General features: G+C 55.0%; 1 protein-coding gene across 1 annotated transcript in view; it reads left to right on the top strand.

Annotated features, from left to right (window-relative positions):
• The first annotated feature begins 6,131 nt into the window (after nt 1-6,131).
• The window catches only part of DSCAML1 (DS cell adhesion molecule like 1), a 113,373-nt gene continuing 91,786 nt past the window's right edge, over nt 6,132-27,718 (top strand). The window contains exons 1-5 of the mRNA XM_057316896.1: nt 6,132-6,155; nt 7,339-7,418; nt 12,183-12,505; nt 20,063-20,209; nt 25,878-26,156. Of these exons, the coding sequence (XP_057172879.1) occupies nt 6,132-6,155; nt 7,339-7,418; nt 12,183-12,505; nt 20,063-20,209; nt 25,878-26,156 (853 nt within the window). The remainder of the gene's footprint in view (nt 6,156-7,338; nt 7,419-12,182; nt 12,506-20,062; nt 20,210-25,877; nt 26,157-27,718) is intronic.

Genomic DNA, 27,718 nt, shown 5'->3' with positions numbered 1-27,718 from the left:
GCGACTGGCTTATGTCATTCGGTCTCATGTCCTCAAGGTTTATCCATGCTGTAGCAGGTGACAGAATCTGCTTCCTTTTTTAGGCTGAATAATGCTCCGTTGTATGAATAGACCACGTCCTGTTTATCCACTCACCTGCCGGAGGATGCGAGGCTTGCTTTTGCTTTTTGGTTCTCGTGAATAGTGCTGCTGTGAACCCGGGCGTACAGATATACTTTAGAGTCCCTGCTTTCGGCTCTTTGGGGTCTGAGCCCTGGAACAGAACTGCTGGGTCATCCGTTAGGGCTGTTTGTGACTTGAGGAGCCGCCATACTGTTTTCCACAGGGCTGCGCCATTTTACATTCTCCTGCCAAGTACACAGGGGTTTCGTCTGTCCGCATACGCGCCAACCCGAGCGGAGAGGCTAGACTTGACCACTGATGGGTTTGAAGCATCTCTGTGCACGTCCCTGATTTAGCCGAGCAGCACGTATGTAATAAGTGCTCCACGAACGTGTGCTGAATGTCCATCTGACTTCTCCTCTATGTGTCCAAACCCCACACATCCTTTCAGCCCCACTGAGAGTCCTGACTCCCTCCTGGTACGCTGCCCTTAGTCTCTCTGCACTTGAGTATTGGGGGGCAGGGAAGGCACCCCAACTTGAACTCTTATTGCTCCCCAAATGTGACTCCTCCTCCCTGACTGGATGCTGACCTTCTTGAGATCAGGACTTTGTCCTTGACCTTGGCAGTTTCCCAGACCAGCCTGGGAGCATCCTGAGTGCATCATGGGCCCTTAATACACAGATACTCAGGTTTGCGCTAATGGAATTCCCTTGTGACTGGCTCGTCAACCACAAGGCAGTGGAGTGATTTCCTGGCAGCAGAAATGCCCGCTGGATTCGAAACTAAAGCTTGCCCCTTCCACCCTGTTACCTCCAACAAGACTCGTAACCTGTTGCGTCCACTTCAGAGTGGCTCTAAGGGTCACTCCCCTTTATGTCGGTGCTTCACACACAATGAGGCCCTCTGGCATACGTTTTCCTTTTTAATCCTCGCAAGGACCCCGTGAAGGAGGTAGGGCAGGATTTATTTCACCTGTTTTCAAGAGGAGACCATCATGGCTCAGAGAGGTTAAGTGATTGGCCCAAAATGCTCAGCCAGTAAGTGCCAGAACAGGCCCTCTGACCCCCTCACTGTGTAATCGCCTCCCTGTCCGGCTCACAGGAGAGCGGGGCTGTGAGGATTCAGGGAGAGCCTGGACAGGAAAGTGCTTTGTGGACAGCGGGGTGCTTTCTGCCTCTTCAGCATCCGTCCATCGTGTAGACGGGGGATGGTCCTTGTGGATCCATGTGAGATGGGATCAGATGGGGGTTTGGTGAAAGGAGGAGGGTGGAAGGAGGGTCCTGCTTCTTTCCTGGTACCCGAGGGCTCAGACAGCTGACAGGGCAGGGAGGGTGCTCCCAGCAGCCCAGCAGGGAGTTCGCTCCAGGGGACAGTTTTTACTGCTGCCCCTTTTTGGGGGGAGCAGAGACGGCCGGGCACAGGTGCTATCCCTCCAAGATGCCTGCTCGTCACACGCCTGCTTCCCTGGAACCCACAGGCTCTGGTGCCGCATCTCCCCTGCCTCTCTCCCTCCTTCTCCAGGGCTCCCCCCCAGCGCCCTCCCCCGGCCCCACCTCCTCTTCCCCCTCTTGCTCCCTCCTTTCACAAACATAATGAGTTTGATAAGAAATTGTCTCGTTAACAGGATTAGCCATGGAAATCTCTTGTCCCCTCCCATTCATTCTGTAATGCTCCTGTCTCGTGTCCTGTAATTTTCTGCTGGTATCAGAGGCTCCCGACCACCTCAGGGATATTAATTCCTACTTGTTCTTTGATGGCGTGACTGCTGATATGCCAGGAAGCCCCGCACGGCTGCCGGGCCACGAGGCCTCGCAGGGAAATTACACCGTGGCCTTCACAGGCTGGCTCCTTCCAGCACCAGCCGCTCCCTGGGTTTCTGCCGCTGTCACCCCCCCCGCCCCCCCCCTCGCCCCCCCCCCCCCCCCCCCGTCCCCGCAGCTACCTCTAACTATTATAGGCCAAAGAGGCAGAGTTCAAACTGGGGCTTAGGCGGCTGAAGAATGACAAATGAATGCCAATTTGCTCCTTTCCTTCCCTTTCAACCCCTTCCCCGCCCCTCCCCCCCACACATATCCCTCGGAAGCCTCTAGAGAGGGGACATGCAGAGATAGTTCGGCTCGGTGGATGAGCGTCTAGCATTGCACCTGGGTTCACGTCCTGGGTCTGTGCTGCAGACAACAACTTGTCCAACCTCTCTGAGCCTTGGTTTTCTCATCTGTACGTTGGGGACGACAAGACCCATCTGGCAAGGTTGTGGTAATGCCCTAAGGACAGTGCCCGACACATAGTAGGTGCTCAGTTAATCCCATTTTCCTTCTCAGCTCTTACAAAGACTGGAATTTAGTGGGGGTGGGGAATACAGTTCTGAGAATTTACCAAGAAATTATTGTTTCAACCCTGTTATATCCCCCAGCTCTTTCCTCGTGCTGATTCACTCTGACCTTTGCCCTCCCAAATTTCTTTCTCTATATACATCTTTAGGGCCTTATGCAGAGGAAACTTATGGCCCCCTTAACCCAAAACATGAATTACGAGAAAGCTCACCGTATAGATGACTCCCAAGAAGAGGTAGTAGGAAAAGAAGAGCCTTGCCCGTCCTAGGCCCCTCAACCATGATTGAAGGCAGAGCAAAGGGGCATCCTGAGAAAGAAACCAAGCCCAGAATAGTACACGACCAGGGGCAAGAAGTTTGCACTGGGCAGAACCCCAGACTCTGGGTTAGCAGGGCATTTTCAGGGAGAGGCAAAGATACAGGGAGGCCAGCACCTGGAGGACTTAACCGACATCAGAGAGAGCTAGGGAATTGCTAGGATCAGAAGAGGGGAGGCCGGAGCTAAACCTGGGTTGATTTGGAAACAGTTTTGTGATTGATTACTCAGAAAGTATCCGAGAGTGAGAGGTGGGGAATTGTACCTGTCTGGTGAATGAGCTCAGCATTCCAAGTGCCGGGGCCCCTCTGCACACGGCGGGGAGACAGCACGTGCCCAGGGAGCTGGCGGGGCCAGAGCTGTGCTCAGAGGACCCGGGCCAGTGTCACCACTGGGAATATACATGCACAAAGAGCATAGCACGCATCACAGATGAAGCCCTCACTGTGTGCCTAGCCTAAGGGGAAGCCTTTGCCTGCCTTTCTCATTTAATATTTGTCCGCCCTGAAAGATGGCCATTGTCCACAGCTAATGTCAATAAACAGACCTCGGGCTTGCAGGCCGGGGCTGTTGGAAGTCCCATACGGCGACTTGAGGCTTCTGTCTTTAAGGACTTATAGAGTCAGACAGTCTGGGTTCAAATCCCAATTATGTTGTTTTCTAGCTATGTGACCTTGGGCAAGTTTTTGCATCTCTGTGAACCCAGGTTCCTTATCTGTAAAATAGGGGTAATCTTGCCTGCCTCCCAGGATTAAATGAAGGCAATGCGTGTGAAGCGTCTAGCACTCTGCCTGGCACATAATAAAAATCCATCATGAGAAGTACGTCCCTCCCCCTCTCCTCCTCTCCTTCCCTGTGCACTGCCACCAAGGAAGACAAGCCACTGACGAATTTTTAAGATCAGGAACAAAAACTACGTGTGTGATGAAAGCCGGGTAGGGGGTACAGGTACCCCAGGTTAGGAAGGAAGAGGGGGAGGAGGCCTGGGTGGGGGGAGGGGAGGCTCCCGGCAGGTGGGCTGTCATTTGATCTTAAAGGTGCAGAGATTGCACAGTGGTGGGGAGAAGCGCTTGGGCCGGTACAGTGGGTGCAGAACACTCATCATTTCAATAAGACAGACTCTCTTCGAGAGCTGATAAGACACAGATGTTGATGGGACTGCGAACATGTCTGCCTTTCCTGACAAAGCTCCCTGGCTGGCTTCACTGATGGGCCATGCAGCCGGGATGATTAGCCTGTAAATAAAAAAGGTAGGTGTTCAAAATAACGGAATTGCCTCCACTGTTTGAGCAATGTCAGAGGATTGTCAAGGTTCGAAGAAGGGGGAAGCGGGATGCAGGAGTAATCCAGTACCACCAGCCCCGGTGGTCACTCCAGGTTCCTTAGTAGCTTCAAGTCAGCATTAGGTGGGTTCTCCTTCCCCAGAGGCTGAGCGGTATTGAGAGCTGTTGTTTATTGACCAATCGCTGTGCAGGCACTGGGCCAGGTGCGTGCATGTTTGCAACAACTCCAACTCTGTGATTGGTACTATTATTAGCATAATTTTTTAGATGAGGAAACCGAGTCACAGAGATTAGGTAACCTGAACAAGGTCACACTGTGGAGCCAAGGAAGGTTAGTCTGACTTCAGAGCCCAAGTACTTAACCACAGAGGTAAAAAGTCTGATTCATGCACTCATCCACCCATCCATCCATCCACTCAACAGATATCACTGAGCACCACCCCATGCACGTGTTGAACCCAAAACTGAGCCCAGAGTAATGACAGGCAAGCAGCCTGAGCCCTCGTGGAGGTCATGGTCTCACTCCCGGGCATGCACTTGACCTTTAGCAAGTGCCAGGCTTGGGCCATACCAGGGACTGGGAGGCAGAGGTGATGGACCTGCCAGCTGCCCTTGGCCTTCGGGGGCTCTGACCACTCATCATGGGAGCTTCTTTCTGCAGCATGTGGACACTGGAGGCCTCTGAACCAGGCAGACTCCTGGGGTGGAGAGACGGTGAATCGGAGACAAACATAGGAAGGACAGAGGGATGGTCTCCACTGCCATCCCAGGGCCCTTGGAGCCACAGCAGAGGGCTTCGAGAGGTCACAGTACCATGCCCCTTGTAGCCAAACCCCCTTGTGGAACACTGTAAGACCAGCTTTCTCATTCTGTCTCTATCTCCCCGGTTGTTACCGCACAGTCCAAAGGAAGGACTGGGACGGAAAGAGGGGGCATCTCCCTGAGACCTCACCGCAGCCCTGCAGTACTCCCCCATTATCTTGGAGGAGTCTGGCGGTGAGGCCACCCTCTCCAAGACCTGCGTCCAGTTAACACAGTTGCTAAAGGGTGGAGCCGGTGCCTCCCACAGAGAATGGTGCCCTGTAGCATATTCCCAGGGGTCACAGGGGCTCGGAAGGGTGGCATGTGGTATCTTCAGGAAGCCTGCATTCTATCTGGGAATATAAGAATGGCTCCTGTGGGCCGGTTAGGAACAATCTAAATGTGAGAGCTGAGGCCCGCCGGGGTCCCAGGGTGTGGTCCCACCGGAGGAGCCGGGCGCTGTCTGGAAAAGGAGGGAGAGTCTGCAATAGCTGGCCTGCCAAGAGAACCTCCAGAAGAAAGAGGGTTCGAGGAGGGCCTTGTTGGCGTGCAGGGGAGGTGGGTGGAAACTCCCTGCGAGAAGGAGCTGGTGGGGATGCCCAGGGCAGGGCGGCGTGGTGGGAAGTGGCATAGCCAAAATGAGGCTTTGGATTCGGACAGCCCCAACTCCGTGATTTGGGGCAAATTGCTTTGAGCCCTCTGATGGTCAGTTTCCTCTTCTGTGAGAGGGGAAGGAAAAGCCTTTCCCTCAGTAAGGCCCTAGCAAGGAGTAAATGGGATAAGGTATCGGAAGAGCCCCTATCATGGTGGCTGACAGCTGTCCCATTGTTCCGACCCTCCACCCCAGCAAGGGCTGGGCCTACCCATGGCGAGGACCCTCAAGGCATCTGCAGTCCAGGGACAGTGCCAGGCTCCTGGTGACTCAGTGCATGCTTTGTCACAGCTGTGACGGTGCACAAGGAAAGAGGACGTGAGACAGAGAGTCTTCTTGAGGAAGGGAGTGTGAGCTGAGCTCCAACAGGGGTGGTCAGCATGCATTTTGGGAAGGAAGGGGGCAGGTGTCCCAAGTAGTGGCCAGGGTTGGAGGAAGAAGGAGCTGGGATTTCTGGAGGAGCAGAGAAAGGCCAACGTGGCTAGAGTTGGAACCACCCATCAGGGATCAGGGGAAGCAAGGTGGGCTTTGCCTGCCCTGTTAAGGATTTTGGTCTTTATCCTGAGAGAGATAGGAAGCCACGCGATGGTTTATGGCGGGATCAGATGTCCATCTTAAGAGCCTGTAGCTGTAGCAAGGGGCATGAACCAGACGAGGCCCCAGCAGGTATGGACAAATAGTTGGGGGCCTTGATGCAGAGTTGGCCATTCCTGGTACACGCCAAGTGCTATGGGGCGAGTGCTCCCTGGGGAGGCCTCAGAGGGCCAGGGGGTCAGCGGGTCAGAAGGGCTCTCCTTCTCCACCCGTCACTGCAGAGCCACCCAAGATAAAAGGAAAACTCAGCTACTCCGTGGCCCATGGCGGTTTGAGATGCAGCGTGGTCATTGGGGGGAGGGTAGAGAGCAGAAGTTGGGAGCCACACCTTCGGGGTGAGCCATGGGGCAGCAGTCACCATCCACCTGCCCCAGGTGCAAGGACACAGGGTCCCCCTCCCTGCTGGCCGCCTGGCTATCGGGGTTCTGTAGAAGCAAGGCCGCTCTCCCGGGTTGTAATAATAGTTATTTCTATTACACCATGAGCATCTGACACATGGAGCGAGGAGCTATGAAGCCCCCCCAGCGGGTAACATAAAAGTGGGGGTGGGGGCTCCGGGGAGGCTGGGAGGCCGCCTCTCGGGCTGGGCTCTGCCATGTGCAGCCGGAGGAGGACGGGGAAGAAAGAGGCTTATTTCAGCACCCTGTTATTATGGCGTCTTGTTTTCATAGTTTGTTCAACAGACCTCTCTCCCTCTCCCTCCTCCCCCCTCGCCTCTCTCTTTTTCATCTTCCTCTCTCAGCAAATCCATTTAAATGCAATTCTATTCTTAAAGCGCCCCTCTCATGCATGTCTAATGAATGTCAGGGAAATGCTATTACAATGGGGCTGAGGAGGATCCGATCGGCAGTGTGTGTACAAGTCATTTGAAAGGAAGCCTGGGAGTGCTCCAGTTTTATTACAGCATAATTAGAAATAAAATCTTGTTGCAATAGGAGAATGAGAGATGTGTGCTAATCCTGGGCTAGAGAAGGATAGAGCTGTGTTTGGAGGAAGGGGCTCAGGGAGAGCGGAGACTAGCCACTTCTCTGTCTCCCTCCACCAAGACTCTCCTGCTGGTCCCCCTCCCTGAGCCCCTCCATCCTCGCACCCCTCCCCCCCCCCCCCCGTGAGATCCAGGTCCTGGGCGGGTGCTCCAGAGATGGTGCTGATGCCCTTCTAGGTCTCGGCTGCCCAAAGCAGTCAGTCCACCAGGGCCCCCAGGGAGCTGAGCCTGGTCCCTCGTGGGGAATCCACACCCTCCTCCTTGTTCTAGAGGCCAGCTTGTGGGCAGCTGGGAGGTGGTGGGAATGGTCAGCAGCGGCCTGTGCATGGAGGCAAGGCCCAGGTCAAGCGGTGAGTCCCCCCAGCCCCGCCACTATGAGAGTTCCGCATGGCTTTATTCGTTAACTCACTCAGTTATTCCATAACCACGAACTGAGTCCCTCTTACATGCCACGCACTGCGTTGGGTATGTTCATTAACTCATTTAATCCTCATGGGAAATAGGTTCAGAGAGGTCCAGCGGCTCACCCAGCATCTTCCAGCAAGGAAGGGAAACACAGTTCGAACCCACGCCCTTTTGAACCCGGATGGGGCCTTTCCTGCTTCACCGTGCTATCAACAGCTTCCCCGGTCCGCAAGAGACCTCAGGTTCCCATCCCTCCAGGGACCCCCATCTCTTGCAGGGGCCAAAGGCTGAGATAAAGATAGGGGACCTGGCTAATCTCCCTTCCAGGGCAGAAACGGGGACTCCGGTGTGGTGGCAGCTCAGCATGGACAGGCTAGGGCGACAGTGGGGGTCAGGGGCTGCTCCGTTGGTGTAGATGACTCTGGCCCCTGGGGTTGAGTCCATTTGGCTCCTGTGCTCAGCGCTCCTCAGAGGTCTCACTGAGAGGGGGTTAAAAAGAGGAGAGACCCCCATCCTTGCCCAGCCACATGGAGGGAAATCACAGAATCACAGGGAAACCGAGGCTTGGGAGGTCCCTTCAAGACCAGATGGTTCCATCCCCTCGTTCATCAGTTAGGGAAACAGGCCCAGGGTGGGGGGCACTGCATCTTGTCAAAAGTCACCCAGCAAATTCACAACCAGGTTTCTCATCTCCCAGCCCTGTGCTCTCAGCCCCACCAGGCCTGCCTCTGCATAAGCCTTTCCAGGGGAGAGATTCTCATAGGCGACATTTCTAGGTCATGGTACTCTTCCAAGCAAAATCTCAACCCTTCCTGGAAGACCATGGTTGGGCAGAGGTGTGAGGTGTAGAGATGAGGAGACCGCCTTGGCACCCCTGGTTCAAAGTCAGCCAAGCGCTAGAGCAAAGCCTGGCCCGTGGCGTGATCTGGCCCAGGAAGATATGACCCCTGGGCTCAGCTCTAGGACCCTCAAGGCTTGCAGGAGAAACTGAGTCTGGGTCACACCCCATGAGAACAGGATAAGGTCGGCATCACTTTATGGTTCTGTGTCCTCCTCTTTGCCCACTCGCCCTCTCACCTACAGAGGTAGGAGTGGAGACAGAAGGGCATAGGCCTGCTCCCTAGGACCCTTGGGAACACATGTGGTGTGTTGTGCCACCTTTGGGAGCCTGACCCTCCCATCAAGCCCCCGCCTAGCCTGGCATCACACTTTGAAGACAAACAGGAGGCCATGGTGCCTTCCCCAGCCCCTGGGAGCCCTTGCGCCAGGAAGCAGGCAGGTAGACCTGCCACATGGAGGCTATGGAATCGTGAGGCTCTCTGGCTTAGCTCCCCACTGGAGCCCTCGCTCCAGCATTCGCTCATGCTTCCCGCCGGCCTGAGGCAGGTCAGTTTCTGGCTCTGCATACCCTGTACAAGCTTCATAGCAGAAGTCCTACCTCCCATCTGTCTAGTCTCCTCACGACCCAGATGTGTGCCCACCCCAAGACTTAAGTTCATTTGGAAAGGGAAAGACTAGCCATGTGACCCTCTGGGCCTCAGTCCCCTCGAGCGTCCCATGATGGTAGATCAGCTTGGTGTTTGATAGGGAGTGCCCGCGAGGCCCTACCTGGGATCAAAGGCCCATTCCCAGGGCCAGGTCCCTGCCCACGCCGTCCCTGCACAATGCCTCCCTCTGCTCCTGGCACCTGATGCCCACTAAGGGGTCTTGGCTCGTCTCTCTGCCCCCCTCATGCTCTCAGTGTCTACACCCAACCTGTGTGCTATACTGATGGCCTTCAGGACCAGCTCGCCCCTGTCCTCCCCATTCCTACCCTCAAGTCCTCACCCTAGTTTCTTCACACAGCAGGGCCCAGCTCCAGGATCTTAGCGCTGGAAGGGTCCTGCGGGAACAGCATGTCCGGTTGAAGGCTGTGTTAGTTTTCTAGGGCTTCCATAACAAAATGACCAGAGTGGCAGGTCTGGTTTCTCCTGAGCCCTCTCCTCTTGCAAATGGCTGCCCGGTCACTGTGTCCCCACGGGGTCCTCCCTCTGTATGCATACATCCCTGGCTTCTCTTCCTCTTCTTACAAGGACGCTAGTCCTCATGGATTCATGCCCCACCCCTATGATCTCATTTGGCCTTAATTACCTCTTTAAAGGCCCTGTCTCCCAATCCAGTCACATTGTGGGTTAAGACTCCACATAGGAACTTTGGTCCATGACAGGGAGGATCTAGGACTTAGAGCCAGCCAGCACCCAGAACTGGGACTGGAATTCTATTCCTGACTCAAATGCCATGTGCTATCCACTATGCTGCAAATCTCTCTTGGGGTCCTGGGTGGAGGGCTTACAGTCCTGGGAGTCCAGAGTCCAAGGGAGGAGAGGAGGCAGAATGGGCTTTGGCTTCCCTCAGGCTTTTTAAACCCCGGCTGACAGTTACCTCCAGGGTCTCACCATTGGCAGGAATGACAGAAAGGAATGGAAGGAGGATGCTCGGCAAGGTTGGCCCTAAATAGCTTTCTTCAGGCTTCCCTGGTGCCGGACCCCCAGGCATGGCTAATTCTACCTGCCAGAGGACCCCCACCCCCGCGGGCCAGACAGCCTGGGAGGGAAGAGCAGCCCCGCCTGTGGGTGAGCTGTCTTGTGCATTTCGGAGCGGTAAGCTGACCGCATTGTTTCTGGAAATCTCTACTGGATGGAGCTGTAACTAGTAACCTGTATCGATCGCAATTACCCGTGTGGAATTGGGATGCCCCTGGGGGCCAATAGAGGCACTTCAAGGCTTTGGCATCCTGAGGCTGCCCCGAAAACAAACTTGCACTGTGACAGGCGAAGTATCTCTTCTTTTCCAAGAGAGACTGAATGATTTTTCTGATCCCAGCCAAATCCTGGTCTCCGTGCAAAGCTCCGTCCATTTCTTCCGACCTCTCTGTCCCCAGCTCCGTAGCCCTGTTGTATCCTGTGACCTTCCTTGTAGGGAGGAGGGGTGTGGGCAGAGAAGACCCCCTCCCTCAGTTTCTGGTTTTCTTGCTTCAGGGATGCCTTGGAGTCCAGGAGCCGAGAAGCATCTTCCAAGAAGCTTCTCTACAGCCCGCATTCATTCATTCAACACAATATGCACAGAAATACCCAGGCTCCCTGTGTGTGTCATAATCACACATGCCCTGTGCGTTTACACACTTCACACTGCGGTAGCAGCCCCTCACACACATTGTCGCAGGGACCCTGCAGAAGAAGCCTGTGAGCCGAGCAAACCAGGGCTGTGGGGACCCCCAGTTAGAGGATGAGACAACAGAAGCCCAGAGACGTTAAGAGATTTTCCGAAAGCCACACAGTTGGTAGGAGGCAAGTCTCAAGCCTCCCATTTCGGATGGCCAACATGCACTTCCCCCAAGCTGCCGGCCCCTTCTCCGGCCCCCGCTGTGCGCCAGCCCTGGGCCAGTGTCCCCAACGGTGCACACGTGGCTGCACATGCACTCTGTTCCCTCCCAGACACACACAGCCACCTGCCCGTGGTCACGCCTTCCCGCCAACACACGGCACTCGGTCGCGGCAGGCCTCCCAGAACAGATGACTGCCGACTGCCCCTGACCTCTCACGTCCCCGCACGGGGACCTCCCAGGGGACATGGCTCATCCGCTCTGTCCGTCAGTAACTCTGATGCCTTCTGGTGCCGGCCTCAGGGCCTCCCTCCCCTTCCTGCTCGCCCCCCACTCTGGCCCTGGCTAGGGAGAGGGACGCTGCCTCCAGAAGCAGCCAGGGGCCTGGCCACTGCCTGGAAGGGCCAGACAAGTCCACCTCCCCCGCAACAGCTTGGCCAGAGCGCCTTCCAGAAGGCAGCACACACTGTCCCGGCAGCTGGGTTTGGGGAAAGCAGCTCAGGATTGGTTCCGGAGCCCCAGGTGGGAATCCCGGCTCTTCCTCTCACTAGATGTGCGACTTGACCTCGTCCCCACCTGAGCCACAGTCTCCTCCTCTGTACAACAAGAGCAGCGGGTATTCCGGGGCCGGTGATGGCACTTCAGAGAGGGGGCTATGTGGAAGTGCTTGGCACCTGGGTGCCCCCAAATCAGGCACCTTGGGTGTCTTTCTTGCTGAGTTTATAAAATGATTGAAGACCCTTCTCCAGCTGGGCCTGGATCTGTCTCCCAGCTGAGGCAGACTCTACCCACGAGGTTGTGTCCAAAAGGGACAAAGAGGGGAAGTGTATGGCTATATGTTCCTGCACACGGGTCTTCTTCCTCAAAGGCCCCAGCCATGGAAGCCTCTAGCTCAGTCCTTCTCTGTCCACAGAGGGGCAGAGCTCCACTCTGCCTCCAGCACGGCATTGCATTGTCTGGTCACAAAGTTGGCCCCAGGACTCTAATGTGGTTCCGTCCTGCAGCCAGGCCCCTCTGTTGCTAAGGGTCTCTCCTCTGGGCAAGGGTCGCATTTCCACTCGCATCTGCTAAGGGAGAGGTAGGTCCTTGGTCAGGGAAGGACAGTGGAAGGCCAGCCTCAGGCCTGCTGGAAAGAGGCTTTCTCTGTCCCTTCTTCTCCCTGGGCCGGCTGCCCTGGGTCTCCCCATGCTTGAGTAGCTCCTGAGAAGGGTGAGGTCACTCCCCGCGGGGACACCCTCTGAAGATGGGTCAGCCGTGGGTTACAGTCCAGTTCGCCCGGCCAGATCATTCATTGTTTACTTCCCTCTTGTTTGCTCAACCCCAGCCTCAGTATTACTTTATGTCCCAGCCTGGATCCGCTGAGCTGGGGAGATAAGACAAGCATTAAGCATTGGCTTAAAGGGGGGCAGCGGGCCCAACCATTACAGTATGGCAGCAGGGGAGCGGGGGGGAGAGACCCCAGGGTGCGGGCGACCTTGGGACTGGACTCCAGGCTGGAGAACCTGCTATCTCCCTGTGCTGGAGGTGTGTCCTCTCCGGCCAGGGTCCCTCCGTTCGCTGCATGTGCACTGAGCCTCTTCTGTGTGCCAGTCGTGTTCTGGAGCTGGGATACGAAAATAACTCCTTGCTGTCAGCGAGAAACACCACGTGCTCTGAAGACGAACAGGCAGGGTAAGGAATTGGGCAGGGACGGGAGCACAGTCTAATTCTGAGAGAGGGGTCAGGCAAGGCCTCTGCAGCGGGATGGCGTCTGAGCAGAGAGACCTGAACAGCGCCGGCAGTGAGTCAAGGAGAAAGCATTGTCGGGCACAGAAGGAAGGAATCACAGCAAAAGCCCTGGGGTAGCTAGGAGCACACGTACCCTGATTGTCAAACAACTGCAGGAGCTGATCTCAAAGGGGTCTTCAGCGCTGCCGTTCTTTACGCTCAGAATTTATAAATGGGGGGCACCTGGGTGGCTCGGTCGGTTAAATGTCTGACTCTTGATTTGGGCTCAGGTCATGATCTCACGGTTGTGGGGCTTGCATGGGGCTTGCCCTGGGCATGGAGCTTGTTTGGGATTCTCTCTCTTCCTCAGCCCCTCCTCTCTCTCTCCCTCAAAAAAAAAAAAAAAAAAAATTGGGGCGCCTGGGTGGCACAGTGGCTAAGCGTCTGCCTTAGGCTCAGGGTGTGATCCCGGCGTTATGGGATCGAGCCCCACATCAGGCTCTTCTGCTATGAGCCTGCTTCTTCCTCTCCCACTCCTCCTGCTTGTGTTCCCTCTCTCGCTGGCTGTCTCTATCTCTGTCAAATAAATAAATAAAATATTTTAAAAAAATTATAAATTTCTGGGAAGGAAGGGACCTTAAAGATGATGCAGTTTCTTTCTCTTACTCAGTATTTAAATCCTCTGTGCAATATCTCAGCCAAGTGTTACTCCAGCCTCTACTTAATACCCTTGGTGACAGGAAACTCACTACTTCCTGAAAACACTCATTCCAATTCTTTATAATCTTGACTTTAAATTTTTTTTTAATTGCGGTAGAGTCCACATAACATAAAATTTACCATCTTAATTATTTTTAAGGGTTAAGTTTTCATTTCAGTAGCGTTTTGGCTCAGTCTTAAGTTCAGAAATGTTTAAGTGCAGCTTTATCTCGCCAAACGGAAACCCCGTACCCATGGAAAACTAGTTCGCATTTCCCCTTCCCCAGCGCCCGACACCCGCCATTGCACTTTCTGTGTCTATGAAGCTGACTACTCTAGGTACCTCGTATCAGTGGAATCAGACAGTATTTGTCTTTTTGTGACTGCCTTATTTCCCTGAGAATAATGTCCTCAGGGTTCATCCATGTTGTCGCCTGTGACAGAATTCCCTTCCCTTTGAAGGCTGAGCAATATTCCATTGTGTGTCTAGACCACCTTTGCTTTGTCCTCTCATCCATCAACGGACACTTGGGTCGTTTCCACCTTTTACTAGTGTGAATAATGCTATGAACAGGTGAGCAAATACCTTCTTAAGACCTTGCTTTTAATTCTTCCGGGTACACACCCAGAAGGGGAATTGCTGGGTCATGCAGTAATTCTGTTTCTATTAATTCAAGGAACCACCATCCTGTTTAATCTTGACTTTTGAATGTTCAAACATAATTACTTTTGAAAGTCTGATTGGATATAGTAGACACAGTGATTAGCAGTGGCAGGAGGTTTGCCAGATGCAGAAGTTTACTCAGAAATGGGAGTGGCTAATCCGGGAAGGCTTCTTGGAGGAGGTAAAATTAGAGCTGGTATCTGCCTTTTCTGAGTTGCTGTTTTCCTCGTGAGCAAAATGCCGATAAAACTACCTTAGAGTTTTGGGAAGTTTCATTCCTTCGTTCTAGAAATATTTATTTCTAGAGCACCCACTTTGCAATCAGCACTGCTTTCACACCGAGTGAAATGAGAAGTTATTGGAGGGCTTTGAGCAAAGGAGCCACAGAATCTGACTCCAGTTTTAAAGCATCGCTCGGGCAGCATGTTGGGAACAGATAGAGGAGGGGCAGGGGCCGAAGCAGGGAGCCAGGTAGGAGACTGCTGTCCCTGCTGTATTCAGTAATTTCTGTTCCCTTGCTCTAGAGGCTTGGAGCGGGATCCGTGCAGCCCTTAACCTTCCTGCAAACCCTCAGCTCCTTCCTCCGCCTCTGACCAGCACCCTCTCCCCACCAAAGAGACCCTCCTACCTGCCTCTGAGAGCAGAGAGAGGCCCGGCCTCTGCAGAGGGCAGCTCCCCTCCCTGCAGCCCCCTGGAGCCACCAGGAGCCCCGAGATTTCTAGTGTTCCTCTCTTTGTGGCTCCTGCTGCTCTGGGGAGTCTCTGAGGCCTGGCTCTCTGACCTTTTAGAAAAAGACCAAGAAGATGCTGTTGGCTCACCTAGCCCCTGTGTGTGGGGCCTCCGAATTGCCAGGGAGGGTCCCCTTTCTTTATTGCCAAGCTCCCAAGGAGGAAGGAAGAGGAGAATTTGCAGGAAGCCTGGCCACAGGGACCAAGCGCCCCTCATTTCCTTGAGGTGGGGCCCCTGGGCTGAGGGTTACCGAGCACCACCAGTGTGTCGAGGACTCTCACAAGCTGAATTTCATCTGACTCTCCCCACGGCTCTGTGACGTAAGGTCTATTTCTTATCTCTGCTTCCCTGAAGGAGAAGCGGGACTCAGAAGTTGCGTGCCGTCATAGAGACATCAGTTGTCAGAGTGAAGGGGCCTTATGAGTGTCTCTCACCCAGCGGCTCTCTGCCCTGGCTGCACATTACGTGACCCGAAAACCTTTTTTTTAATACCGGTTTCCAGGCCACACCCCCAGAGATTCGGAGTTTGATTTTAAAAGCTGCTTGGATGATTGTAATGTACAAGCAGAGTGGGAACCACACACCGAATCCAGCTCCTGCCTCTTTTTGCGGATGGGACACCGAGGGCCTGGGAGACTCCTGGATGCCCCTGCGGCCACCCGGTGTCAGTTTCCCGGGGCTGTCGTAGCAAATTAGCACCGAGCCGATGGCTAAGCGCAGCAGAGATTCACCATGTCACGGCTTTGGAGGTCGGAAGTCCCGAATCAGTGTGTGGGCACAGCGCGCCCCCTGTCCAGGCTCTGGAAAAGCAGCTTCCTGGCCTCTGGCCTGGCCAGCTTCTGGGGTGGCTGGCACTCCCTGCATTTGCTGCCTCATAGAAGCATCACCCCAATCTCTGCCTCTGTCTTCACATGGCCTTCTCTCTGTAGTCATGTGCTGGTATCCAGATCTCCCTGTTCTTAGAAGAACACCAGTCCTACTGGATTTAGAGCCCACGCTAATCCAGTATGACCTCATCTGAACTTGATTACGTTTGCAAAGATCTTACTTCCAACAAGGTCCCATTCACAAGCTGTGGGTGGGCATTCATTTTGGGGGATACTGTTCAACTCAGTACACACCCCATCACTAGTGGCAGCACCAGGACTCCAATCCAGCCTCCAAAATCCAGTCCTTGGCTTGGCCCCTCTTTATCCTCCTCTTCTCAGTAATGGCCTCCATCAAATCCCCTCCCCACCTTTCACCAGCCCCCAAGCTGGCACCTTTCCTGGTAGAAGGACGTTGTCTTCTAACCATGGAATCCCAAAGGTCAGAGACCAGGTCCAAGACCTCTCCCTGGAGCCCAGTCCAGGAGCTAGGAATGCTGCATAAAGCCAAGCTGAAAAATCAAGCCAAGCTGAATTGAATGGATGAGTGCTCCTTTATAAGGTAGTGAGGACCCCACTGACAGAAGCAACCAAGCAGAGGCTGGCTGACTCTATGTCCCTGTGAGAGGTGCTGCCATTCTAGGAGAATCATTCTAGCACAGAGCTTTGGAAGAGTATGGAAAGTGGCCTGATGGTCTGGACTCTGCCATTTACTAGCTGTGTAACTATGGGTGGGTTCTGTAACCTCTCTGTGCTTTGGTTAGTAAAAACAATAGTATCCAACAAAGGGTGTGGGGATTGACTAAGATGTTTATAAAATCTTTGCCCTGCCATGTAATAGGTGCTCAATAAATATTTAGCTTACAAAAAAAAAGGAGGGCCTGCTCCAGATCACCAGGAAGAAGGATGGTAAAGCAGGGTGGAGAGTTCGTAGTAATAGGAAAAAGAGAAAAGGAACCACACACAGCGCTTCCCTGGTCACGGGCAGGTTCACGGACGATGCTGCGGCCTTTGGCCTGTGACAGTCAAGCAACGTCAATGGCAGACCCACATTTAAACACAGTTCTGTGTCCCAGCCTGAGAGCCTAAGCAAGAGCGACCCTCCAGCGTACGCCCACGGGGTCAACTACTGGCTTTTGGGGTGGGACAGTATTTATGACCCAAGATGTCCAGCACTCCTGGCCCCTGACCACCTCATGCGGTTAGTACCTCCCAGTCTTGGTGTCAACCAAATGTGATCTCAGTCACACATTTCCAAATGGCCTCAGGATGGGGGTAGACATGGAGGTCCTGGCTGCCACTCTGTCCTTGCTCCAGCTGGACCCAGCCCGCCCCATGAAGAAGGAACCAGGATAAGGGATAACTGCTCCTCTACCCATTCCAGGGATGGCTGGTCCCATTTGGGGTGTGGAGTCGGGGCTGCCCGACTGCCAGGCCACCCCATCAGAGCCAGCCTTGGAGGCCAGCTGTTTTGTGGAGCCCTGGCCCCTCCAAAACCCCCACCAGCTGGCTGTGCCTCCCCCGCCCCACACCGTACGCCGCCCACTCCACCGGCCTCTTGCTGCTCCCTTCCCCAGCAGGGCCCATCATCCGATTCTCATCAAACATGCAGAACTGATGTTGCACAAGTCCCCCCCCCCAGGGGATTAACATAATACCCCTGATTTCTCCTTCCCCCCTCTCTTGAGCGCGCGCTGTGCCTCCCCCTGGCTGTGGCCCGCCTTTGTTTCAGGAGGAGCGATATACTGTGTCTGGAAATGTTACTGCAATTAAATATGCACAAGAAGGGGGGAAGGGAGGGGGGAAATGAGGACAGTGAAGGATGTGAAACATCAGATGCAGCAGCTGCTTGTTGCTATAGAAACCCCAGCTCCCCACCACCATCCCCGCAGCACCCCTTCCCAGCTTAAAATTCCAGTAGGAGCAAGTGCACCGTCGTCCCGGGGTGCCAGGGGCCGCAGGATCACAGGGCCCAAGCTGCTGGGGCTGGAGCACCTGTAGGCTGCCAAGGTGGATCTGGGGGTCTCTCCTGTTTCTCCTCACCCCCCACCACACCTCCAACTGGGTACTTCTGATTGGCAGTAACACCCTCCAGTAGTTCTGCATTCCAGTCCCAGTTACATAATAAATCACGGGAGAGCTTCCGCATTTGACTTTGGGATGTCACAACATGGAGACAAAACGGCACATTCAGAGTCTGGTGGGGAAGCCAGGCTTTCTCTGTGCTTCCCCCGGGTCCTCTCCGACTGCTGGCAGCAGGGCTGGGCTCCCTCCCGCTTCCTTCTCGTGTCTCACCCACAGCACTGAGTGGGGGTCCGCAAGGTGCGGTCTGTGTGCCGGAGGGGGCGTGGCGGGGGTCCAGAGGACTGGCAGGCTGCCAGATGGCCAAGTGTTCTCCGGGGGGCACGGGGGGTCCCAACGATATGCCGCTCAGCGGGGAACCATGTGACATCCCAGACCTAGTCCCACACAGTCAGGTGTCCAAGGGTGGAGAGATAGCAAGCGGCCTAGCAGCAGTTCACAGACACCAGACCAGGCCTTAGTTGAGTGCGAGCCGAGTGGGAGACAGGGCGTAACGGGGCTGCCTCCCGCTCCCATCGCATCCCCTGTAAAAAGCGAACCGCCTTGGGCCAGGGGTTGGTAGTCGCGCTCTAGCCTGTGCCGGTTATGTAAGGCTGACAGTTAGGTCCCCGCCACTTGGCAAAGTGCTGGCACCTAGTAGGTCTAGTCCTATACAAAGGTGGGTGGGAGAGAGGGAGAGGAAATTCAGAGACTTGTAGATAAACCAACGTTCACTAAGAAACGAGAGACCATCCATTCTGAAGAAGTTATTTGAGACCATATTAAACAAATATTAAAGAATAAAATTCTAGACTGCTTAGCCTGATGAAAAGTCAAAAGGCGGAACAGCTCCTTTCCAGTTTGTTGAGGGAGTGTGTTGGTGACGCTGGTTCGGGCTAGTTCCGGAGGGCTCCGGGAGCAGGACCCATGGAGGGAGCCACCAGGAGGCCAACTGTGACCAAGGAAGACCTCTCTAAAAGTCCGAACTATCCACTTTGGCGTGGGCCACTGAATGAGGTAGTGAGTTCCCCAAACCCAGAGATATTCCAAGGAAGGGATGTGGCCAGGCACGTTCAGCTTTTCAACCCTGCAATTCTACAGCATTCCTTGTTGCAAAGGGTCATTTGATGAGTTCCCTGTCCCCTGGTGCTGAGGCTTGTGCTCGGGGGCGGTGGAATACCACAGGATGTTTCTAATAGGAGATGAGCCAGTGTCAGAGCTCTTGTCATTGGTTGGGGGGAGGGGGTCACTCAGCCTCCAGGTAGGAGGAAGCAGACCTCTAAATAATAGGATTTGAAAGGCATGGGGCCACGCAAGATGTTTCCCTATGGAACCCTGGCATTATGGTGTTAGCAGGTCCGTCTGGTGGAGTCAGCATTACCCTCTCCCCTATAGCTCCTCTTTTTAAGTCACTGTCACCATCTTGAGCCCAGTGCCCACTCAGTGTGGAAATGGCAGCCTGGGGTCTTTTACACCTGCCAGGGGGAAGCAGCCTAGCCCCCAGAGAGCAGGCAGAGGGACCTAAAGTTAGCATCCCAATCTCAATCCAGCTGACCTTGCGTGGGAAGGCACTGCCTTGGGCTTAGGGAGTCTGAGGCTGAATGCAAGCCCCGCCCCAGCCGGCAAGTCCGTATTCTCCCCTTTCGAATCAGTCCTGACGAGGCTCAAGTTCCGGGTTTGCCTTAGGACCTTGGACAAGGAAATCCACGCCACCTCTAAGTGGACTCACATGTCATAATCTGCAAAATGGGTGTCCTGCTCCCTGTCCTTCCAGCTTCCCTGCCGAGTCCTGACAGTAAGACCGTGGAGGGACTGGGAAAAGTAAAGTACAGTGTCTGCGCCTTTGCCTTGCACAGAACGAGCATTCAAGAACCATGTGCCGAATTAGGGTATCTGCCCCTCCGTGTCCCCACCACTGGTATAGCTTAGCCTCAGCAGCTCTTCGTTGAGTGAACATATGATTGAAACTGAGAGAAAAGGATTTAGGCTGTGTTTGGCTCTGTACGTAGGACAGCTGGGAGCCAGAAGGCCTGAGTTCTGGTCTGCTTACTGGCCGTGTGACCTGATGATGGAGAAGACACTTCAAATGGCTGTGAGAACAAATGAGCATGGAATGTGAGAGAACTTGGCAAGCTCTCGCCCAGAGATAGGAAAGATGAGGGCTGAGACTCACTAAGTGCGCGCTCGCTGTGCACCAGACACTTTATTATGATTTTCAGTACTATGTCCACCCTGTGACGTATTATTTGCACCCCATTGTGTAGATAAGTCTCAGAGAAGTTAAGTAACTTTCCCAAGGTCACACAGCTACCAAGTGGACAAGTCAGTTTGGAACCCCGATCTCGGTCTGACTCTAAAGCCCACCATTCTTCTGTAAAACTCCGAAGCGTCTACACTTAAGGGAATAACAGTTCTGGGAGAAAGGCCGGCTGCAGGCCTGACTTGTTTCTGGTGGTGTTCCCAGCCAGGGGGTAATGGAGTATGTCTTGATTGTGTCTCCAGAAAACAGGTTTTTTATTACTCAGCACGGCGGGCTGTACATCTCCGACGTGCAGAAGGAGGACGCCCTCTCCACCTACCGCTGCATCACCAAGCACAAGTATAGTGGGGAGACCCGGCAGAGCAATGGGGCCCGCCTCTCCGTGACAGGTAGGCGAGAGGGCCGCCGAGTGCGCTGGCCCACCCCGGGGGGGGCCGTGGCCGTGCCATGGATCCGGGAGACTGCTGGGTACCTGGGGCATCAGGGGACTCCTCTGAGAACATACAGGGCCCAGCGGGGCAGAACACGTCCACTTTGGTTTGGAGTGCCCTTCGTATAAGGACCTCAGAGTCTGCACCAAAGGAAGCTAACTCCCTTGAAGAATTGATAATGAGGGTTAATGCAAGCCATCCTCTCCTTCCCTTTTTTGCCTTTGCCGCTAGGAAGCTCATAAATAAAACCTGATGTTCAAACATAGTAACAATGAGGTTAGATTGGATTAGATATTGGACAGTTTTGTTCTTTCAGGTCTCTAAGTATTTTTCAAGATTCTATTTGACCTATTTACGAGTGCATGTGTTTCTTCTGTTGTAGCTTGAGAGTAGGCAGGGTATAATCCATAAACAACAGTATTCGTAAATTAAATAAAAGATTCTTATTCTGGAGTGACTATCACTTTTTAGGAGGGATGGAAGCTAATATTTATTCAGTCCCCTTCCTGCCAGATTTCACTTTTCTGTTAGGCACCCTAATAGCCTTGTGAGGTGGACAGGGTTCTATTTTACAGGTGAGAAAACCAGATCTTAGAGAAGGCAAGAAACTTGCCCCAACTGTTTATCCAGTGGGAGGCAAAGCCAGGACGTGCCCTCTGCAACCAGCGTACCACCCCCCTCCCCATGGAAGGGGTCATTTGAACACCCCGCACATGCCTCAGTCATGGGGTAAAGGAGGGCACGGGGTACTCAAGGAACAGGGCCTTTCTGGAAACAGCGCTTTTTCAAACTCTTGACAGCAATCCACAGATAGACATTTTTATCACAACCTGTGCAAGGCACACCGGTCGTTCCTAGCACACGCATTTAAATGCACTCTGCTATTTCCTATTCTATTCTATCCAATTTTGATTTATCTAAATGCTGGTGGCAACTCACCGAATGGATTTCACAAGTTCCTAACAGTTCGTGACCTACAATTTGAAAATCTCTGCTGTCGCGGAGGTGGGATTGGAGTGGCTTGCGGAAGGAGGGTGAACTGATAACACCGTGGTTTTGGAGACTAGACTCACCCAATCACACAACCTCTCTGGGCCTCCGGGAAAGTAGGTCGACTAGATGACCACTCTGATTCTGTCTAATTCTGACCTTCTGGGGTTGGTGAGGACTACCCTGACCCTCAGATTAACTCTATCCCAGATCCTCCCTTATTTGCCCGGCACATTCAAAGAGCAGGAGCCGAGAGGGCAAGGATAGGGCCCCCCGATTCTCCTTTGTGTCTCCAGCACCTGGGCCTGGGCCTGGCACATAGTAGTTGCTAAGTAAATATTTGTGGAGCTAACCAATGCCAAGGGAAACTGTGCTGGTGGCCGCACCAAGGGCCCCTATCTTTGTGGCTGGACTTTGGAATCTGCGGCCCAATTCCCGAATGTGTTGGAGTGGTTCCCTCCAAAGTGTGGGGACTTGTTTGCGTGCTGTTTTGTATCTCATCTGCATGCTTCTCATGAAACATGGGAACGGTGCAGACATCCCCCCTCCTGCAGGCCCGCCGCTTTCTCCCGCACAAATATTTAGCCCCTTCATCCTGCCAACCTCACCTCCACTTTTGTTAGGGGGGAGTAGGCAGGTGTCTCTCAAAAAAGACACTCTTTAAACTGGAGGGTATGCCAACCGTTCTCCTTCTGGTCTCCATGCCCCAGCAGCTGTGAGGAGAAGGAGGGGTGGGGTAGGAAGGGCATGAGAGATAGCACCAGAGAAAAAGCCCAAACAGAAGGACAGAAGTAAAGATAGGGATGCCCCCCGGACAGACAGAAGGGAAGAGGTGCAGGCACAGAGAGACAGAGGAGAGGGACAAAGCAGAACAGAAGAAAACCTGCACAGAGAGACAAAGGCAGAGGGGAGGACCAGAGTGAGCGGGAGCTGAAAGGAGCAGGAGGGACCTGGAGGGAGGGGAACAGAGGGAGCCAAGGGGAAGGGGCCCCGCCGGTGACACAGCCCTGATGTGATGTGATGTGACAAGGCCATCTGCAAGCTGCTTGTCTCGGCAAAAATGCAAGTGATACTGGAGCAAAAGGCAGTGCAGAGGGGGTGCGAGGGGGGCACGTCGGGGAGCTCAGGCCTCAGCCTCCAGCCCCACACATCGCACATCCTCTCCGGCTGGCAGAGGGGGGCTCCCTCAGTCCTGAACAAGAGAGGCTGGCCATGGTTTCCGCTGAGAAGCTTCACTCTCCCGTTCCCGGCACCCCCGAGGGCTCCCGGGCTGGCGGCTGGGAAGGGTGGCCAGGAGCTGGACCTGGTGGCTGAGGTGTCTGCACACCCCCAAAGGACAGCTGCCCCTGTATCCCCAGACCCAAAGGCAAAAGGAAGGAGTGAAAGATTCATGTGGCAGTGTGTCCTCGATGGTCCTTTGGTGAGGGCAGCAACCAGATGTGGTTCCTTCAGTCCTCCCAGAGTATTTGAGAAAGCAAGAGGGCGGGAAGGAAGATGGGACCAGGAGGTATGTTGGATAAAGGACTCTGAATCCAGCCTAAGGTGCAGGCTTAGCCTCACCCCTCACTAGCTGGGCAAGGGAGCAGAGAGTAAGGAATGTCTCACACCTCAGTCTCCTCATCTGTAAAATAGGAGTGGCAAAACATAAGCCCCGCCCCAGGGCCCTTGTGAGAAATAGGTACCAGATGGACAAAGCTTAGCGTGCTGTCGGCCACGTAGGAAGTGCTCAGGAGAGTAGCTGCCGTGTTTTGGCGGTGGCTGTCTTGTGGTCTACCGGTGCCGCATTATCGTTCCTACTCCCTTCCAAAGAGCGTCTGTTGGGGGCGGGGGAGGAGAGCAACTTTCATCTTTCTGTTCTGTCCAAGGTGAAGGAGGCAGTTACAAGATTAGTCCGAGCTCCCTAAAATCCAACCCCAAAACAGCCATTCTGTGCACGTAGGTGCTTTGTCGAGTTTTCCAAGAGCTTCCATGAGCATTCACTCCATGCAACAGGCATCATCAAGAGGAGACCAGTGACCAGAGAGGCTGGCCGACTAGTCCAGGGCTCCCCAGCTCACGGGGGGCTAAGCCACATGCAGAAGCCTTGTTCGGGGTGGCTTTCCAGGGCAGCACTGCTCATCTGACCGGGGGAGGTCCCAGCAGCCTCCCCCGGGGCACCCCAGACGCCTCCGGAGGTTTCCCGGGGCTCAGCCATCTGGCTGCCCCAGCCCCATGCCCGCCCCGGCAGCGCCCGAGCCCCCCGGGCTGTCGCCGGTACATGCCGCAGCATTTTACTTCTGCTCCCGAGTAATGAAAGAGGCTTCTTTCCCTCAGAATTTAATTTCACGCCTGAGACTCGGTGATTAATTCCCTCCCCCTGCCCCTTCCTCCACCGCCCCGTCGGCCTCTCCGCTTGTAAATTCTGCGGTGTGCCATGGAATTTGTGTATTTTGCATCAATTAAGTGTCACATTGAGTAATTCTTCCCTGGCACGGGGTTTGTTTATCCCGACCATCCCCGCAGGGCTGCGTGGGGAAGAGGGCGCAGGAGCGGGTGGGGAGGGAGGGCGGGGCACATCGTCATCGTGATTTCGCTCCATCAAGCTCGTGGACGGCCGTTTTGCCGCTGTTGCCTACAACAGCCGTATGAGACGTGGAGGCAGCGCTTCCGCCTCCGCCCCACGGATGAACCCCAGGCCCTGAGACATGACGAGACTCACCCAAGGTCACACAGTTTCCCTGTGACCCAGGGGAACCGGCACCTGGCTCTCCTGATTCTCAGCCCAGCCTCCTTCTGAAGAGCCACGGAAGGTGGGGAGGGAGTAGAGAGTCTTCTAGAAAGTCTCTCCCCTGACCCAGGAAGAATTCCTCACCCAGCCCTTCTCCAAGGGAGATGAGCTAAGGACGGGACAAATTTGCCATTCGTCAAGGAGGGTCCGGAGGGGCCGTCTGCTGCTCCCACTGTTCACTCTTGAGCAGATCTCAGTATTCGATTATTCCATCTCAGCCCCCATCAACTGAACAAGGGTGGGCGAGACCTGGTTTGTGATCTTGGCTCAGTGTGATCCTGGGGAGGTCACTGCCCCTCTCTGGGCTCAGGGTCCTCCTCTGTGGCCTCCAAGACCCCCAAGCCAGCTCTAAGAGTCCAGGTGCCTATAAAATTCTGCAATGTGGAAAGTCAGACCGCTGGCCCACCCGATGCCAGAGTGCCCCCAGTCAGCCTCCCCCAGAGGTCAGCGGTTCAGCAGCCGTAGGCCTGCTCTGTCTCAAGATGCTGGCAGGCTTCTGGGGAACACAGATCCATGGCCTGGTGTTGAAAAGGGCTCTGGGGGAGGGGCGCCTGGGTGGCTCCCGACAGTGGTGGCCTCTGGGGAGGGAAACAAGGTGGCTGAGAGCAGGGGTGAGGGAGACCCCCTTCACACTGACACCCTTCTAGACTCTCTGAAGTTGTGCCATGTGCATATATTACACTTTCTAACTTTTTCATTAAAAAGAAAAGGTTGCTTGAAAATAAAATGGAAGAAAAAGAAAACTCTGTGGGTATCTAATGAGAAGGGCCTGGGGGCCACATCCAGAAGGGGTGACATGTAAGCTGGTTTGTGAAAGATGAAGAGGTGGTGACCAAGCGGAGGGGGCTGCTGGGCATCCAGGGGAGGGCAGTGTGGTGACACAGTGTGCCACAAGTGGGGAGCCACTGCCCGGACAGGACGGGGGTGTGGGGGGAGCGGGAGAGGCCAGGAACCTGGCTGAGACCAGACCCTACATCACTGCAGGCCTAACTGGGGAGAAGAGGTGGGGGTTGTATCATGCAGGCAGAGGAGACCCTGGGCAGGTGTTACAGCAGGAGGAGGTCGTCAAGGTAGAAAACTCAGGGAGGCCTTTGAGGCTGAGAACTAGGCCGAGAGCAGCCAGAGCATGGCTCAGAAGTGTCAGGGCCATCACACGCAGAATTCCAGCAGCCAGGGGCCTGGGTCTTCCACAGGTCAGGACCACAGGGCCTGCAGTCACTGCTCTCCCTAGCTTTGAGAATGTAAAATAGAGAATTGTTCAGAGTGGCAGGGGTGGTTTGCAGAAGGTTTAGCTTCTGAATCCCTCTGGGTGCAGTTGGAAATGCACGGTCCTCTCCGAGTTTGCCAGGATCGCAGGTGGGAGGAGACAGGACAGGGCAGATGGTTCCCCCATCCTTGAGGGGCACCCCCAGGCCAGTCCGAGGCTCAGACCGAGGCTTACCAGAATCGCAGATTCAAGAAGTCATGACTCTCGTGTCACGGGGTGTCTCTGCTCCTGAGTCTGGGCCAGACTCCAGGCACCGTGTCTGTGAAGGGAGCTCTCCCATACTCTCTCCCTCTCTGCACCTCTCGCTCTTTCCCTTGTTGCATCTGTGTGCCCCCTGTCTGTGTGCCCCCCTTATCCTCCTCCCACCTCCCCCAAGCCCCTGCTTCCCCGTCATGGCTCTCAGGGACTCCATCTGGCCTGAGTAGGAGGGTTTAGGCCAGAGCCTAGGGCCCAGGGGACACCATGAGCCATCCCACACTGGGCGTCCTTCATGCTGGGCACCCGTGGGCAGCAGGTGCCTGTTCTCGTGCTGGCCTCCCCGCCCCCACCCTGCTTCATCCTGCTCAGGCTGGCCACGATCACTGATGCTCTCTGCCTTCCAGACCCTGCCGAGTCAATCCCTACCATCCTGGACGGCTTCCACTCCCAGGAAGTGTGGGTGGGCCACACAGTGGAGCTGCCCTGCACGGCCTCCGGCTACCCCATCCCTGCCATCCGCTGGCTCAAGGATGGCCGGCCCCTCCCGGCCGACAGTCGCTGGACCAAGCGCATCACGGGGTTGACCATCAGTGACCTGCGGACGGAGGACAGCGGCGCCTACATTTGTGAGGTCACCAACACCTTCGGCTCTGCAGAGGCCACGGGCACCCTCACAGTCATCGGTGAGTGGGGAGCCTCTCTGCCTGACCTAGGAACCTTTGAGAGCACAGGGTGACAGGGAGGGGCGGCCCCTGCTTCTGGCCGGCCCCAGGGGAGAATCCCCTGGCTGGGGAAGGCAGCCAGGCATCCCGGGAAATGCTCTGGGTTTGAAATCAGAAGATCTGCTTTTTGGTCCTGGCATTATCAGATAGGAACCGACTTGGGCAAATCCCATAACCGTGATCACCACCTCAGTGTCCTTTTCTGTAAAATGGGATAATGATCCTAGGCCTTCCTACCTCCTGACATCAGAAGGGTCAGAAGGGATGACAAGGGTGCCAGGGACGGTGACAAGCCCACAGGGCTTCCTGGCTTGTTGAGAGGGAGGAGTGTCTGCACTTAAAGTAAACAGGGCTGCAGAGGACATATTGTGTCCCATCAGAGGCGATATTCAATATTTCGCAGTAATTGATAGGGGCATTGATCGATCAGATCGGACTTGGGCATAAATGACAAGGCGGCCTTTCCCGGACCTGCTGGCCGGGTGTCAGCACTGGTCCTGCCTGTTCCTCCCCCATCCCGGAGCCTTGGGGCTCCAGGGGTCCAGCAAGCCCATGTGGAGAGCGAGGGGCCTTCGCAGACCCTGCTGCTGCTGAGCCTCCAGGGCTAAGGGAGGGCAGTGACAGCAGTGGGGCTGGGAGTTGGAGACCCTTGGGGAATCCCACTCCCGTGCAGCAGCCACATAGCCTGAGGCCACACGGAATGTTGTACCGAGTGGCATCATGAGGGTCACTGAACGTGGGCAGTGGGAGGAGGCTGTCCAGCGGTGATCCAACCCCATGTCGCAGGGAAGTTCCCTCCACCGTAACGATTGACCAGAGCAGGCCTCCTCCCCTTCACCCCCTGTCTCAAGGGCATAGAGCTACAGGTCTGCAGACCCTCGGTGTTCTCCCTGCTCAGCTGGCCTCCTGGGCCTGGGGTCATATCCCCTGCAGCCCGGATCTGAGCGCAGTCTCCTCCCCATGGTCAAGGGCATTTTGAAAGTTCGGGTGAATTTATCTGCAGTGCTGGGAAGAAGTCCTCCCTGTGTGAACACATGTGAGGCTGGAAGAGCAGAAAGAGCCCCAAGAAACACTCCGAGAGCAACAGTGCGTGTTACAGATGCTTAGGTTAAAATGCTGAGAGCCCAGGGGACAGGGGGCTCCTCGCAGAGTAACGAGCCCCAGCCGGCAGGGCAGGCAGGTGGAAGGATCAGCGCTGGTCTCCACCTCCTTGCCCTGAGTACTGTCCAAAACCGTTTCGTCTAGTATGCCTTCCCCCCTTCCCCCACTCCTGCTGCACACACATGCGCGTGCACTCACACATACACACACACAGGCACGCGCAGGCAGATGTGTGGAAAGGTCACATGCCCACTTCACCGTACACACATGCACACACGTACGGTGCCCACACGTACAGATACGCACGTTCCTCCACCTTAACATGCTCACTTCCAGGCGCACGCACACAGACCCACAGTAACTGCCCAGGCCGTGCGCACAGCCCCATGGCCCCGTAGGCATACGTGCACCTGACTCCCCTC

This window comes from Ursus arctos, unplaced genomic scaffold, assembly GCF_023065955.2.
Source record: "Ursus arctos isolate Adak ecotype North America unplaced genomic scaffold, UrsArc2.0 scaffold_22, whole genome shotgun sequence".
Taxonomy (NCBI): Eukaryota; Metazoa; Chordata; class Mammalia; order Carnivora; family Ursidae; genus Ursus; species Ursus arctos.
The sequence above is the reverse complement of the archived record's forward strand: the minus strand, read 5'-3'. Positions and strand labels throughout refer to the sequence as shown.